Source organism: Filicampus tigris, chromosome 13, assembly GCF_054856515.1.
Source record: "Filicampus tigris isolate MCC_2025a chromosome 13, RoL_Ftig_1.0, whole genome shotgun sequence".
Taxonomy (NCBI): domain Eukaryota; kingdom Metazoa; phylum Chordata; class Actinopteri; order Syngnathiformes; family Syngnathidae; genus Filicampus; species Filicampus tigris.
In genome coordinates, this window is record NC_141229.1 from 19,064,705 (window position 1) to 19,080,989 (window position 16,285).

General features: G+C 41.4%; 1 protein-coding gene across 7 annotated transcripts in view; it reads right to left on the reverse strand.

The window, feature by feature from the left end:
- Positions 1–16,285, reverse strand: part of ralgapa1 (Ral GTPase activating protein catalytic subunit alpha 1) — an 83,172-nt gene that overhangs the window by 37,790 nt on the left and 29,097 nt on the right. For all 7 annotated transcript variants that reach the window (XM_086048816.1, XM_086048815.1, XM_086048818.1 and 4 more), the window contains 13 exons: positions 14,995–15,123; positions 14,390–14,515; positions 13,861–13,919; positions 13,497–13,605; positions 11,412–11,522; positions 11,236–11,304; positions 10,985–11,122; positions 10,726–10,909; positions 6,085–6,203; positions 5,306–5,425; positions 4,513–5,131; positions 4,302–4,417; positions 3,048–3,172 (listed from right to left, as the gene is read on the reverse strand). In XM_086048816.1, coding sequence (XP_085904942.1) covers positions 3,048–3,172; positions 4,302–4,417; positions 4,513–5,131; positions 5,306–5,425; positions 6,085–6,203; positions 10,726–10,909; positions 10,985–11,122; positions 11,236–11,304; positions 11,412–11,522; positions 13,497–13,605; positions 13,861–13,919; positions 14,390–14,515; positions 14,995–15,123 — 2,024 coding nt within the window. The remainder of the gene's footprint in view (positions 1–3,047; positions 3,173–4,301; positions 4,418–4,512; positions 5,132–5,305; positions 5,426–6,084; positions 6,204–10,725; positions 10,910–10,984; positions 11,123–11,235; positions 11,305–11,411; positions 11,523–13,496; positions 13,606–13,860; positions 13,920–14,389; positions 14,516–14,994; positions 15,124–16,285) is intronic.

Here is a 16,285-nt window from a genome sequence, read left to right on the forward strand (position 1 = left end):
CACTTTTTTTTAGCAAATTAAAATAGCGATTGAACCCGATTTCGGGATGTTGTTGTTGGTGCGCAACGGAATATGATAGCACCCTGAGGTACAATACCAACTTGAACGATGCCGTGTTTGGAAGCTCAAGCATGATGCCGTTTGATTTTTTTATCCCCTAGTAGTGATTTTGGAGATAAGAGGATTCTGCCTATAAGTGACGATGTATTTTGGTGCTGCTGAATATTTACAAAAAAGGCGCTTTTCCATTCCAGATTTCAGAATGACCAGACTCCGCTCTGCCCCGGCCTCGTTTGGCCTTGCCTGGCCTCTGTTGCTTTTCCATTACAACAGGCACCAATGAATTGGGGCAGGATAGCTGAACTGTGCGAGGCTTTATGCGGCGGAACTCCACTTGCATACTCACAGTATGCGGGGTTATGCCACAAGATTATATAAGTGGCTGAGTTTCGGCCACTGGTTTTGTGAAGATTCAACATTTGAATTGCAGCTGCACGATATGGCGACGTTGCAAATTATAGGCAATGAAAGTGCACAGAAGCGTTCAAACTGGTGAAAAATCCATTTCCGGGTTCAAGCAAGCGAGACACAGCCAGCCACCGGCCGCTGCCAGACCATAAAAATTTGTAATCACTCAAACAAAACGCTGACAAACGAATCGCCTATTTACCGGGGGTCCGTTTTAATTGGTCCATTCTTTGCATATGTCACGAGACAACTAACCCCCAAATGACTGAGACATGTTGCCCCAAAATACCATAATTGCTAATTCTAGCTTTAGTTTGAAGTTATCTTAAAACTGAACAATGACTCAGGTATGACAAGATTGATGAATCTGTCCTCTAACACGTCTGCATGGATCACTGTTAGGAATATTATCTGAAAGTCACTGGTTTCAAAATGTATGAAGGTATTTTTTACATTGCTGTGTACAAAATGGTTAATTGGCGCCTATCTCAGCTCACAATGTGCAATTCTCTTCTCAGACAGGACACAAACTCTGACCATATAAAGGAAGAAAACTAGTATTCTACACTAGTATTGTAAATATGGCTAAGTACTGCTGTGAAACAGAATGTGTGTGAGTGGCTGTGTCTCACTCACTTAAAACCAGGAAATGGGAGCCGTGGGGTTTCAGAAATGCCTAAATCTGTTCCGGCCTTGCAAAAAGTGGAATGGAAAAACGACCACACAGGGCGGAACCAGGCTGTCTCACGGTAGGACTTGAAAACGGGATTTATTAAAGAAAGATGCATAATAAGCTGAAACTGACGAACGCACATCACATTATCGTTTATTCGCATTGCAACCCAAATAAGTACACAAAGGCTAATGCATTGTTTTGAATTTGCTTTCTAAATAAATACTTTAGTAGATTTAAGTACACCTTGCTGATAAAGAAGATAAGTTTGTTAAATTATAATGAAGTTCTGACATCTTGGGTTTAGTTCCCTTTTAAAGTTACACTGCAAAAAAAACATCCATGGTGAAATGTATTGCTGAACCATTCATTAACTGTTACTTTATTCCATTGCAGCGAGAGCGGAGCACAGTCAAACTGAAATTGAACCACCACGTATTGGGTCGAAAAAAAAAACGACGAAACCAGACAACCACACTGCACACAAAATTGGAGGGCCCTGTTACATTATACTATCAATAGCAACAACTCCTCTTAGCAGGAGAAGTTCTCAGCAAACTCGTGTTATCTCCACTTTCAGGATCAAGATGTAACAAAACAAGAGACTCTATTTTCATTCAAGGCAAAAGCTTTTCTATGTAACCTGATAGATCCAGGGATCGTTTAAAATGTCCTGCGAGGACCAGCCACCGATTTCAGCAGCACTGATCTCAAACCAGGAGTGAAGCAGATGATGCTTGAAATGGACTCATAATGACACATCATTCATTTCTCTTCTAGAGAGAGTGAGAAAAAGGAAACACGAGAGATAGAGAGAAAGCAATGTGCCAGCAATTTGCTCTTTATTAAACTGATATGTGGTAATGGCCTCATTCTCTGCTCTCAAAGACTCCATTTACAATTTGGATTATTGAGAAAAAAAACATTTAAAAAAAAAAAGAGACGCAGCCTTGAACATAGAGGGAAGACTGTCAGTATCTCGCAATCAGCCTGTAATATCATATATGAATACATGGTGAGAGATGAAGGGGAAACACATCAGACATTCTCTACTTATATCATTTGTTGTTTGAACCTACTCTATGTGCAGTTTTTAAAGGTTGTCACTTATTTTAGCTCAAGTTCTTTCTTTTGTTACATTTCCATGTGCTTTATGCATCCTGTTTTCAGGTTTGCTTTTCACCCCCACTATTCTCATCGTCAAGCACCGCCTTTTATTCTAGCTTCAGATGGGATGATTTTGATCAATGGCCTCCTAGGCTCATTACAACACCCCGACACACACGCACACACGCTGCGCGTTAAGAAGTCTATTGTGCTGGCTGAATGCAGGCGGTGTAATTCTCTGGATAAAGAGCAATGAGCATCCATTAGCGGCCCAGACACATTTATACCGATACTTTAACATTGTGTGGTTTATTTAGCCTGGAGTCACAGAGAAGAAAAATTGATGTGCCGCTGAATAGGGGGGAAAAAAAACTCATGGTGTCTAATTAGCACAGGACACATTTTTGAATTAAAATTGTTGGCCTTATGTAAATTTAGCAAGGACAGAGGAGGAAAAAAAAAAGCAAGCCTTTTCTCTACTGTATTGCATATCCTCTAATAGCAATAAAACAGCCCAACATGAGGAAGTAAATGAAAGAAAACAAGGCAGTACTCTAGACTAGACTGACTAGTTAGTGAGCACAGAATGTTGCTCTATGTTTGACTTTTTAACACTTTGCCCAAATTCCAAAAGACAGACCACTCTCATGGGTGAAGTCGTGAGACTTCAGCCTCTCACATCAACTCGGTTCAGAGAGCGCTCAAAAGCGTAACTCTCCTTGTTTCATTTTTATTGTTTACTTGCAGCTAGATGGTCATTTCAGCAAAGCGTCCTGTGTGTGGTCTTCACGTATCTCACCTTTTCTCCCAGGAGTTGAGTCCCAGTATGTTGATTAATAGCCTGCAGTAGTAGAAAGCTGACTGGGGTGTCTGAGTCTCTGGTTCACTCTGTTCCACTGCTCTCATGTTTAACTCCTCACCTCTCTGAAACAGACATAATTGATGAGAAAAATGAGAATTGTGGGGAAGAGGCTGTCTTTCTGTTCTGACGAACTCTACCTAACAATAAGAGGTCATAGGAATGCATTTGGTGACCACAAAAAAGGGTCCAAGCAATTCCGTTAAATCAAAATGGATACATCTACCAGTACTGGATACAAAAAAAGAATGTTTTTTTTTTTTTTATTTACTTTAATGACTAAAATATTTTTACTACGAACAGCATATGACACAGCTGTTGAAAGAGTTTGGAATTTAAAAAAAAAAAACGTTTGACAGCATCCCCCTTAAAGCGGAAGTCAACCCAAACATATTTTTTTCAAGAATATGTTCCCAGCAGGCCCACTAGTTGAAACACGGCATTCTGATTAATTTTGCGTTTGTGAAATCTAGCAAAATTCACCTGTTTTTAGCCATCTCTGGGTGCGGCCATTTTGTCTTGTGTCGACTGAAAATTACATCACAACTGCTCACAAGGACCAATCACGGCTGACCTGTTCTCTGAATCTGAGCCGTGATTGGTCGTTGTGATGTCATTTTTAGTCGACAGAAGACAAAATGGCCGCCCCCTGAGATGGCTAAAAACGAGTGCATTTTGCTGCTTAACTTATATTCCACAAACGCAAAATTAATCAGAATGCCGTGTTTCCGCTAGTGGGCCTGCTGGGAGCATATTCTTGAAAAAAATATGTTTAGGTTGACTTCCGCTTTAACATCGAGAGGAGCCAGGAGAGGTGGCTTGGGCATCTGATTAGGATGCCTCCTGGACAACCCTCCCCGGTGAGGTGTTCCGGGCACGCCCCAACGGGCAGAGGCCCTGGGGACGACCTACAGTAGGACACGCTGTAGACACTACGTCTACTGGCTGGCCTGGGAGCACCTCAGGATTCCTCTGGAGGAGCTGAACGAAGTGGCTAGGGAGAGGGAAGTCTGGGCTTCCCTGCTGAAACTGCTGTCTTTGCGAATCAGCCCCAGATAAGCGGATGGACATTTGACAGTAACATAGTATTGTTTTCTTATCACAGTACGTTGTGCCACCTTGCATAAAATTGCTTAAAACTACCAGCCAACCCGAAGACATCATTTTTATCATGATTGTATGACAATGACGCACATGAAGGACAAACTCTCTCTCTGCGGCACTTTGCTTCAAGATGGCATTGATCACATCATTCTCCTGCTTCTCAGAAACACAAGCTGGTGGGGGGACTGGGATATTGAGCGGCATTCCTGTGAGGACAATTAGTAAAGATGAGCTGTGCATTTTAACTCGTGTTTGTATGTGTTATCCAAATTTTGCTCAATGCGTGTGTGTTTTTGTCTACCTGCTCTCTGTAGACACTCAGGACTTGAGTACCCGAGGTACTGCAGCATTTCATCCAGAGCATCATCTCCATCCCTCATTGTGTCCCATGCTGGAACCACCTCGCGGCATACCCGTTTCGCCAGCGGTGGAGCTAGAAGCTGCTCAAAGCCAACTTCCGCCCTGTTGGCCTCCCCACCCACGGTGTGTTCCTTTTTCCCCTCCGCCCGCTTCTCCTCTTCCTCTTCTCCTCGACCTCTTTGTAGTCGCGCAGTTTCTTCTTCAGCAACATTGCTTCCCTCTCTGTCCTCATCCATCTCTCCCTCAGGACTTTGACCCTCTATTGCGCTTCCTCTCTCCTCTGACTCTTCACGCTGGTCTACTGGACTGCCTTCTTTCCGCTCCTCTCTGATCTTTTTGGCTGTGGTGTGTAGATGGAGATTCACACTATGGGGGGATTGTGTCTGTGTCAATATTGTGTGTGCAGGGCTGTTTGGCGAGCACGGTGGAGGCCCGTAGAGGACAGCAGAGTCCCAGGAGTGCTTTCCAGCTACATCCCGAATAACAACACGCACACAAGCAGGAGCAGAGGACAAACCAGCTGTCATTCCACCTCCTGGTACACCACACTCTGACCGAATCTGAAATAGAGATACGACTAAATACAAAATTGTATTATTTTCCTTACTGTCCTTGATTGCACTTGCATTGAGTTATAAAACCACTTAGACAGCCCCACCACAGCCAGATTAACTTTATAAGGAGTCCTGTGTGAGTATATTTGGCATAAGAATTCATTTAAAAAAAAAAGTTACCTGAAGCACTGAGAGCAGTGTAGAGCCATTTAACGACAGGAACTGTAGATTTGGTGAGTGGAAGAGTTCAGGTCCAAGATCTAGACTCTCACAGTACGGGTTGTCCTGGTTCTCACACACCTAGAAATGAAAAATAAAAACAGTATGTCACAAAATACAAAAAAATGAATTTAAAAAAATTCGAACAAATTTCCATCCATTCATCTTCTGTACCGCTTATTCTCTCTAGGGTTGCAGGTGCCCTACTAATTAACACTTTATTCTCACATAGTTAGTTGAAAATGAGTCAAGGTCACCTCTATATTTTTTGCTTTAGTTTGGAACTAAATACGTACCTCGGGTTCAAAGTTTCCAAAATGGCAATAAATCCTTGCTTTTGTAATGTAGAAATGTGTTCAGCCCGATTGCCCCCCTCCCGGGCTCCTTTCTTGTCATACGCAAAATGGAGCAACTAAATCACTAGGTTGGCAACACTGACTGTGCTTTTGCAAAATAGCTCCCCTGTTTGCAGCCATTTTAATAGGGCAAGAGTGCACGGCAACTCGGGACACCCTTTTAACTACTTAAAAGTTCTAACGAACACTGTCAATTGAGAAAATCGATGAATGTCCCAGCCTCATCCAACACTCAGAATGTGCCGCAATTTGAAAATACCAGTACTGTAATTTTTTTCTGGAGCCCCTGTCAGCCATGGGCCTTTGGAATCATCGCCACTTTTTCCCGCCTTTCTTGCTGTGGAAAATAATGTCAGGATAGAAACCCTCACTAACTAACTGTACCTGGCTGGAGAGAGTAGCAGGCCCTCCAGACATTGGGTAATGTCCTAGATGGTTGACAAGGTGGGTGATAACAGTTCTGGCCGCAATGGAAACCAGACCCTGTTGGATACGGCTACGGACTACAGAAAGAAGACAAAAAAAAACCCAAAAGACAAGTAAGGATCAGACCTGAAAGTGTGTGAAAGATTGGGAAATGCAAAAAAAAAAAAAAAGATTGTTTATTTTGTGTTATCTGACAGAATGCTGTGCTTTATAAACAATAATTCAAAATGCATGAAACGCAAAAAAATGAGCATTGTTTTGTGTACATGATAAAAATAATGTTGTAATTGGCTTCAACAAAACTTGGGAAGTGATGAAAGACCAAGTAAGGGCTGCAGATGCAGAATGGATCAATACATAGTCTGCCCCATACTGAGAAGAAGCCAATGCCATCACACAGTGTGTACACACAGCAAATTGACAAATTAACATAATTATAAACTCATGCACGCACACACGCGCACACTCACATTAGGTTCTATTTAATCCCTGCTGACCACCAGAGGCGGCACTGAAAGGAATGAATGTTCCCATCACATATGCATAGCTCAAGTATGCGTGCTAAAAATGACACCTGTGAGTTCTGATGTCAACAAAGGGTTCACAGACCCACAATTGTCTTGCGGACATCATTGCTCCGTCTTGTCACGTGTGGTCGGAGTTTCGCCCTCCAAAGGCTGCAACGCTCTTTTGGTTTGTTTGTGAAAATTGCATTGGTCAATAGCAAATTTTAATCAGAAGTGGCTTTATGTGTCCCTAAAGATATTTTTCACACTCATTTCCAATATGTCGTTTTTTTGTAGCACATCAGGTTTTTTAGATAATTTTTTTTAAGATGGCCTATAAAAGCTAGCACAATTTTATCATGTGATGCAATTTATAGCTATTTCAGAGAAAAAAAATCCACCTGTTGCTGAACCTAACCCTTAATTACTAAATATACTTCTAAGTTATATATATTATTTTTATGTTATTGTTATTATAAAAACCTGATGTGCTAGAGAAAATAAAACTAGAGCAGATTCGGAATCAGCAAAAACGATGAATCTAGAAAACTTTCCTTGTTGTGTTTCTTCGGCGCAGTTGATTTAAAAGTTGAATTGCAGCCTTTGCTTGGGCTTTCACAGATGTGAAATTGTTGCCGTGCAACCCGTCCATACTAGCTAAGGAAGATGATGCCCTATCTCTGGCGGCTTCGACTTCTCAAGATGCTCAGTGCTCGTCAAGCGAGGCGGTGGACAGCTGAATGCAGGCCATCTTGGACAGAACCTGAGAGTGCCCGCTGCCGGACATGCCACAGCAGACTTTTCGGCTCCAGAGAACATCTACTTCCGGGCCAGCCAGGACTTTTCTGCCTTTTCTTCCCCCTTGTCAATGAACCATTTGAGGGGACTGCAGGCATGCTGGAGAGATAGTGGTGCTCTTTCCTGGCTTTCGGCAGACGTCAGAGCTCTGGCGGCCTTGCATGACACTGCTGGTGCCGGAATGGACGACAGACGTTAAGCCAGCCATTGTATCCTTCATTGTGTCCTCGAAAAAGAGTCTGTGCAGTATCCTCAACCTCAAGTGTCTGGTGGCCGATGAACTTCTCACAAGGACCTATAATCCTGATGCACCTGCTGGGCGTATTGGTAAGACTTTGGTTCACCTTAAGTTTGCTGTATTTGCATTCTTCCAGGAGGGCAGTGTGGACAGTGCCTTAACCTTTAGTGACGCAATCTACAATCTTTTGCGCATTCATCCTCGATAGAGGCCTCAAGGAGGGCTCTGCAAAGTGTTCCTGTGGAACCAACCGGCGGAGCTTTCTGGTTCTCCTCCCTCTCCTGTTCCCCATTTACGCCCTCCATTGCAGGCCGCAGACTTTCGCACCTCTGCCCATTTACTTCCCGGGCAATCCCGGTTTGCATGTCCTACCCACCATGGCCAGAGATTGAGGCCCTCGGGCCAAACATCTGTTTTATTTCCCACCGGCAGCTGAGTTACTGGGCTGCTCATGCTTCGGACACCTGGGTGAACTCCACTTTGACCCATGGGTACAAGCTCCGGCTCGGATGAGGAAGCAATTATCATCAGCCAAGGCATCGATATTGGACAAGGAGCTGTTCGCACTCCTGACGAACGAGGCAATTCAGGCTGTAGATGAATGGGCGTATCCTGGGTGCTTCCATTTGACTTATTTCCTTGTGAGCCTTAAGGTTAGTATTGTTAACGAAAAATAAAATCCCCCCCGCCCCCCCCCAAAAAAACAACATTTTTGGGAGCAAAATAACATGTTTTATAAATAAGAGTGTTTTTAAAATTTGAAAGATGGTAACTGAAACAACATTTTGTGTTTACAAAATTATAAAAACGAACTATTTCATAATTATAGCGAGAAAGCCCTTCACTTTAGTCTTTGTTAATCAATCCAATAAATAAGATTTTAAGGTTCATTTTAAATCTATTCTTTGCGGTTCGGACGGTTTCACGACAGCCGTACGGCTATATGGAACACGGAGGTTTGAACTGTCGATTGGGAATTGTAGTTCACGCACTGTGTGTCGCCTCAAAGCAACGTCATGAGGAAGTACAAACATACTGGCAGATGTATGCTGTACATGAATGTGCCTGCCATTTTTATACGCTTACAATATACAGTATACTGTATGTTGTTGAGTGATTACTCCACACTCCTTCTAGTAATTTAAGTTTGTTTTGGACCCAACAACATTTATTAAATTAATAATTAAAAAAAAAAAAAGTACAAATGTATAAATTAAAGTATGGTTTCCTTGTATAAACAAAACGAGTTAACTTGTTCTGCACTTTGCCAAGGTAGTAAACTGCTTGGAGTAAAATGCCAATTTTGACAGAATAACAGACATGCTATTCATCTATACATTTAGACCTTTGTCTGGAGCCTTTTTTGTTTTGTTTTTAAAGTTTACACATAGTAAACAAAGTTAAAGTAATTTGCTTCTGATAAATTATAAATTTAATATGCTGATTGGGTCTAATTTAAATGTTGACTGTTACATACTAGTACGTAATCTATACAATACTTCTAAATTATAATAGGCCATATATAAACTGTATTACAATATAATGACCAATAAATAATATGTTTGCAAATTGCATTTGAAGCAATTTGAAATAAAAATGAACACAAAAAAATTGACTTCATACAATAGACTACACAAGAAATTTAACTTAAGTCACGGTAATAATGTTTAGCATGGCTTCTAGTTTTGTGTTGGTAAAAGTAGTGTATATTTGCATAAGATATGTTATTAAAATAAATCCCTCGTGCCGATTGCGAAGTGGAGTCTGTGCCCTAAACATTTGGAAACCTTGTCCGGGCAATAGATTCCGTAATCTTTTTGTGTCCCTCCGATGTTGATGGGTGGGGGTTGCTGCGTACAGTGTTTCAACAACTGAGATTTGCGTTGCGGACGACGCCAAATCTAACTCGGTGTTTTCTTGCTTTGGTGTATCATAACATCATCGTACACTAAATGATGGTTGAATAGATTCGTTGTGTTGCCGGTGGAGGCAGAGACTCAAACTTAGTATTCTTAATAACACAAAATTAGTATTAATCGTTTTTTTACGATTATGCCAATTTTGTAAACGTGGAGTGTAATAATTGAAATCGTAATTGAATTTCGATTAATAGCACAGTCCTACCATACACACTCTTATCCAGACACACAAAGGTGTCTGCACACACACACCGCTTCAATCTTTTATAATTGACACTGCCATGGTGACAGTGGTTCAAATTGTCCAAGCCTTGTGAGTCAGCACATCACTTCAACATACAGACAAAATGAAAAGCCATGTTCCTGATACTACTTTGAAGGTTTGTGTCAATTGAATGAAATATAAAGCAATCGACAGGATTACTGCAAACAAACGGCCAGAAACAAACATTTGGAGGGCAGAGCTTGAGAAAAATGTTCAAATAACTTCAAGTGGTGCAGCACATAGTAGCCCAAAAGCAGTCACATTTTAACAGACTGACGTCGTATTTTAACATCAAAAGATGTTGAGTCCAAACACAGTGGTGTCCTAATTGGTCATCTGACTCGTCTCCCATCAAGTCCACTTTGGATCAAACAATGATAAATGATGTGATCTGACACTGATGTATCTTGACCTTGTACATCAACTTTAATTTCTTCGCAAGTTGTTGTAGGCTATTTAGTTACCATTTTTGATCTCCACCTTTTCAATTTGTCATCAGATCACTCCTGTAACCACATCCATCGAAATTAGCTCCAGGCCCCAAGGGTCTTAATAATACAGTCACAGGAACACCAAGCTGCTTTCTTTAATGTGCTTGTATGTATATAATTTTCTTTCTAATCTCCTAAAACGACTCTCTCCTTCGCTTCCTCTGGTCCATGTTTAGCGTGGTACCCACCATGTCACGAAACAGCACTGTGGCTAGCTGTCACCCTTTAAAATGGCCCCTGTCTAATTTCAAGTTTGAACCTCTTCTTCTTCTTGGGCATAGGCTTTTGACCACAGAGTTTTTAATGGAGCCACAGAATCCAATATATAAAACGTGTAATATAACTTTTCACACAAACGCATAGCTGCAGCCGATTAAAATACCTTCGGTGACAGGCTGGAGTTTGCTGGAGCGTTCGGACTCTGGACTATGCAGCGGTTCAGGTTCTCGAAGACTCTCTAACGGCAAAAACGGATCGTAGTCTGAACTTGACAGATCTGACAGCTGCAGTGGGTAATACTTGGGGCTGCTGAAAGACTGGGCTCCATACACACAGCCATGCAAAACCTGGAGAGAATTGTAAGAAGAAAAAAAAAACTTGCAGAACTTTGACTTTGGTAACATCACATGCCAAAAACATACCTTATATATGCAGCTGAGCAGGGTCTTGGGCGGCTGGTCCTTATCTGGGGGGCTGCGCGTTTGAACAGGTTGAAGTAGAGCCTTTGGAGGGAGAGCCATCACCCAGTCCAACAGACACAACAGGAGGGACACAACCAGCTGCAGCACACATGGTCATAAGGTTACTTTCAAAGGAATGAACCATGAAGTGGAAATGATTGTATGCTGCCAGTGTGGGTGCGTGTGTGTGTGTGTGTGTGTGTTCATGCTACCCTCTTATCCAACTCATGAGGCGAGGACTCAGTAGTAGGAAGCAAGTGTGTTATGGTGGCAATCAAAATCTAGGCAGGAACAAAATCAGAGCAATTTCGATTCAATACAGATAGAGGAACAAATGACATTACGTTTAAGAGATTTGAAAGTGTAGATGATAATCAATTTGTCTCACCTCTACTATCTTCTTTGGAGTGTCAATGGGAAATTTCTGAAGATGATCCACATAACTGATCAAAAGGTGAAGAATGTCCGATGCCACAAGTGCAACATTCTTATTGGGGTACTGGGGAAAACATGTAGGTTCCATGTCAGCATAATAATCTTATTACTAGACCACCCGGACATGATACAAACTCAATTCATAATGAATTGAGACAATAGTTAAAATTAATAACAGCATTCGGGTTAATAGGCCTGAAGTCAAACATATTGTGATGAAAACTTCTATTAGTGAGAATTTACACAGAAGCTCTAAATAGGATTATCATTTACAAAAAAAAAAAAAAAAAATCCCTCCAGATCAAAGGATGAACTCAGATGAGAAATAAAGCAAGTGGCGCTGCATGGAAATATGACAATCCCTCAAGCTTTGTGTGCGTGTGTGTGATAGCGTGTGCATGCCGCAGAGCCCATGGCTGATGGTGGGAAGGCAAAAGTAGACAAGATGTGTGTGTGAGATAGCGTAAGTGTGTTTGTAACAGAGCTTGCAGCGTGCCCCCTGGTTGGGCCTCCTATCTGAAGGAGGACCAAACATATTGACAGTCCAGGATTTGCTCCCAGGAGTAAGTGAATGCAAGTGTGTTCAGCAGCACTGGCTCGCGTAGACTATTGGCTGCCGATACACAAGCTAGGGATTCCAAGGTGGAAAAGGTATGTGTGTGTGTGTGTTTGCGTCCACTTGGCTATGGATGACAGGGTGCAATTTGGACAGTGTCTCTCTGATGCACAGGCCTCCCAGTCTGGTGACCTGAAACAGACTAGTCTCAGATGGCCTAGTCTCTATAGACCAACTGAGGCAGGTTCACCAACCAACACCACAAATCTTGTCCAGAAACATTTTCCATCATACCTTGGCTCCATTCAGCCTGCTGCGTTAAATCCGCAGACAACCCAGCTGTTCAAGTGTGCAGCCAGAGCTTTGGTGCAATTCAATGACCTTCACTTTGATTTTCATACATTACAATATGCAGCCCATTTCCACACTTTAAATCCAATCGTTTGATCTTTAACCAATCATTAAAAGAACCGTGGCTTTATATATCATTACACAAAGACATTCAGTTTTAGGGCAAATCATTTTGATTTCATAAACGTATCAAAAAAATATACCTTCAGGGAGTTAAGTGGATAGCTGGTCACAATATAGCTCAATGGAACACTAGTGGTACTCCCACATATAGTTTTTGTTGGCTAGCAATTAAATGAGACGCGTCACTGGCTTGGTACGTGCTGGTCTAGGGCGGTCAGTTTCGAAAGTGACTCGAAGGCGATGGATGGTGTCCATTTTAGATCATGTTCACTGGAGGATTTATTCTTTCATTTGAAATAACATTTACAAACAAACGTGTGGCTGTCAAACTCATCCGGACTGCTGGTTACCATATGAGGAGCTAGCGGGATAGCCCCACAGCCGCAACGTCTAAGTAACTACTTCACAAATTCGTCTCACAAATTATCCACCACTTCACTATTTAAACGCCATATTACCAATATCATCCGCTAAATCTGTCACTAGGAATAAAAAGAAAAAAAGAATATGAACATTTTTTTCGGGGTACACGTCACGTATAAAATTATGAACGTGTGCGTGCATGTGCTTGTGTATATGAGACGTGGTGAGTGAAACTTTTCTTTTTTTAACCTTTCACTCATTTTTTAAAAAACGTGGAAATGTTTGAAAAACTTTCTGAAGCTGTAGCAAAACTAATTGCCTTCAAGGGATGAAGATATCTATCTATCTCTTCTAATCTAATCTCCATAAGGTATTGCATTCAGGAACAATTTGAAAACAGCTTCCCTTATGCAAATACTACCCGGTAATACATCCATATTCATAAATTCATGAAAAACATGTTCTTTATTCAATAATTAAGTGCACTGGGTCTTAACAAAAAAAAAACAGAATAGAAAACACTAATTTGGCTCATATTTTTTGTGTCAAAGTTGGCCCGCCATCATGTATTTTTAACAGATGGCTGGTATTTTATTTACCATATTTGTAGTAGGTGGTTAAAGAAAAAAGCAAATGACAACTGACCTTTAGAGTAACACAGATGACGTTAAGAGCATCATTAATTTGTGGATGCTGAGTCCCATGAGCCAGCTCCTCAGATAGCCAGATCCCCAAACAGCACAAAGCTACACACCTAACAGAGGAAAAGAAAACATACTGATCAGCTGTTTCGCCTAACATTCAGAACCAAAACATCTGCCAATGAATATGTGTGAGATGACAAAATGTGCTGTGATTTCTCTTTTTTTTTTTTTTTTTTTTTTAAACAATAACATGTTGATATGTTTTAAAAACACACCACTTTACACAGGAACTTATTGAAGGGTTGTTTTTCAGGTCCTGCTACCACCCTGTTAGCATTAGAAAATGCATGCGCGTGTGTATCTACCTAGCAGGAGCAGAGGGTTCGTCCCTGGCAGAGGTCAGTATAGTTTTGATAACGTGCTCCTGAAAAACAAAGCATGAGAGAAACATGTCATTAATCAGGATCAGATGATGTCTACGCATTAGTAAAGTAGCATGACAAATTGAAAAATAGCATGAAAGAATAACTTCATGAGGCATGATTATTACATCCACAAACGCCTCCTGTCTCTCTGAGCTAATAGCTGCTTAGTGATTCAAAACGTTTGTGCCTAGTCCGGAAGCAAGCCTGAGATGCTGCCGTGCATGGCAATAACTATTTACACATCAAAAACAACATTACTGCCATTGGCTGTTTGGACTGTTACAAGAATGACTGATGAGACATTAGTCTGTTAGTGAAAACAGTGGACAGGCTTTGTAGGAGTTTTGCACTGACCTCGAATGGCTTCAAAGTTAATTTCTTATGCTGTACTTTTGGCTTGGTTTCCGTTCTGATAAATCTACTTTGTTGACCACCATTGAGGACATCAATGATGGCCTCTTGGGATTACCTTGACATCAGGGAACTTTGTAAGTGCCACATCAGCTGTGGTGGGGTGAAGGGCGGGGAGCTCCCCATAGAAGTTTGGAAAGCACACAAGGGATCCAAGAAGGATCTGGGCTTCTACTCTTGGAGCCTAGAAAGGAGGAAGACACACATTATGAAGTTATCACATCATCACCATCTGGCGGAAACCTCCTACATTTAATTTTGCAGAATTTTTTTTCAATGTTAATTCTAAAGTATTGATCAGTTCCCACATCGGTCTGTTATTTTTTACAAATTATTCACCAATTAAAAGTATTTAAAATGACTGGCTGTCTTTGAAAATGGAATGCTAATTGCTCAACAAGCTTGCCATTTTATTGGTTTCCTGAAAAGTGATGGTTTTGGATATGTGAGGAATCTGCCCAACACCAGCAAGAATCCTGAAGTACCTGTTGCGTAGTATATTGAAACATGTCTGTTAACAAAAATATAAATGGAACAGTGAGATTTTCTCTCTTGGTATGTGTGGTGTGAGGTGTAAATGCAGACACCTTGTTACTATACGTAGCATGTACAACACTAGCTTGTCAAACTGTATTGTGTGTAAATGAGTTTCAGTCTTATTACATTTAACGATGAGCAAGAGGTGACTCTGGAAGCTGCAATGATGAAGTCGAGAATCAACATGGTGGCTCCAGGTAGGCCAATACTGAAGAACCTGGGACTGCAATGCTTGATGATGGTGTTCACAATGTCCTAAGTTGAGAAAAGGAAAATCACATGCATAGAGCTGTAGTCACATCATATTTGCACTCTTGATCATATCACGGTTCCCACTCAATTCTTGAAATTATTTTCTAGGACTTTTCTGGGACTTTTTTTCCCCAAAGAACGACTCGTTCACGAGTGTCACAAACACTAAGGTCTCACTTGGATGTTGACATCAAAATGACCAGCATTGCTAAGTGATGGTCAAGACGATGAAATACAGCTGATTGACTAACGAGCTGCTGACGGGTTGGAACGTAGCCACCCCCCTGCTAGCACCCATGGCACTGCCACAGCCTAGTTGACGAGCCCAGGGGCATAACACGAGCTAAAAATTGTATTAAAAGTTGAAATTCTGTTCTATGTGCACACGCGGTATTTTAATACAGCTGAATTCCTAACGGAGATTTTCTTATTCACATATTTTCTGCTTCTGCCGACTGCGGCGCTAATGAAACCTGGGATCTATTTCATCTCAGAGCGCACAGCCAAAAGCGACGGCACGCTCGCTATAGCTCTCTGTCGCTCAATAGAGAAGACATAGAGAGGTAGAAAAACCTCACACTCATAAAGCACTACGGCAACACTCTTGAAGTGAAAGTCGCCAGTTTTGCTACTTCGTTGGGGGAAATTAAATCCTTACTTGAGTCTGAAAGATCTGTAAATCCATCAAAAAAGTCACCGGGGAGCAGAAGTGTTCTCAGGGAATATGCAATTTGATTGGTTGGTAGCATCACATTGGGGGCTGTGCCAGCTGGAAGGCAGAGGTGAAGCAGAAAAACGCTACACCTCAATGTTGCCCATTAAGTCATTCACTGACGGACATTTTCAGACCCACTTTTACCCTAACGTTTGAAAAAAATTGAAAAAAATATATAAATAAGTTCCTGGGACTGAATGGCTGGACTGTGAAAAGACAAGTAAATTTGTCAATGGCAGTGAATGAGTTGAAGGCAACATTTGCATTCACCCACAAGACAGGGAAAAGCAGAGGGAGAAAAAAAATATTTTCCAGGACATTTGACTTTTTCTCTTTTTTTATGTGTCTTCCATAACTGGAAAATTGGCCAATCTTTTTCCAGGTTTTGTGGGATTCCTGTTATATGCTGCTGCTTGTACAGGCCATTAATCAAGAATGATAGTTTCAAAT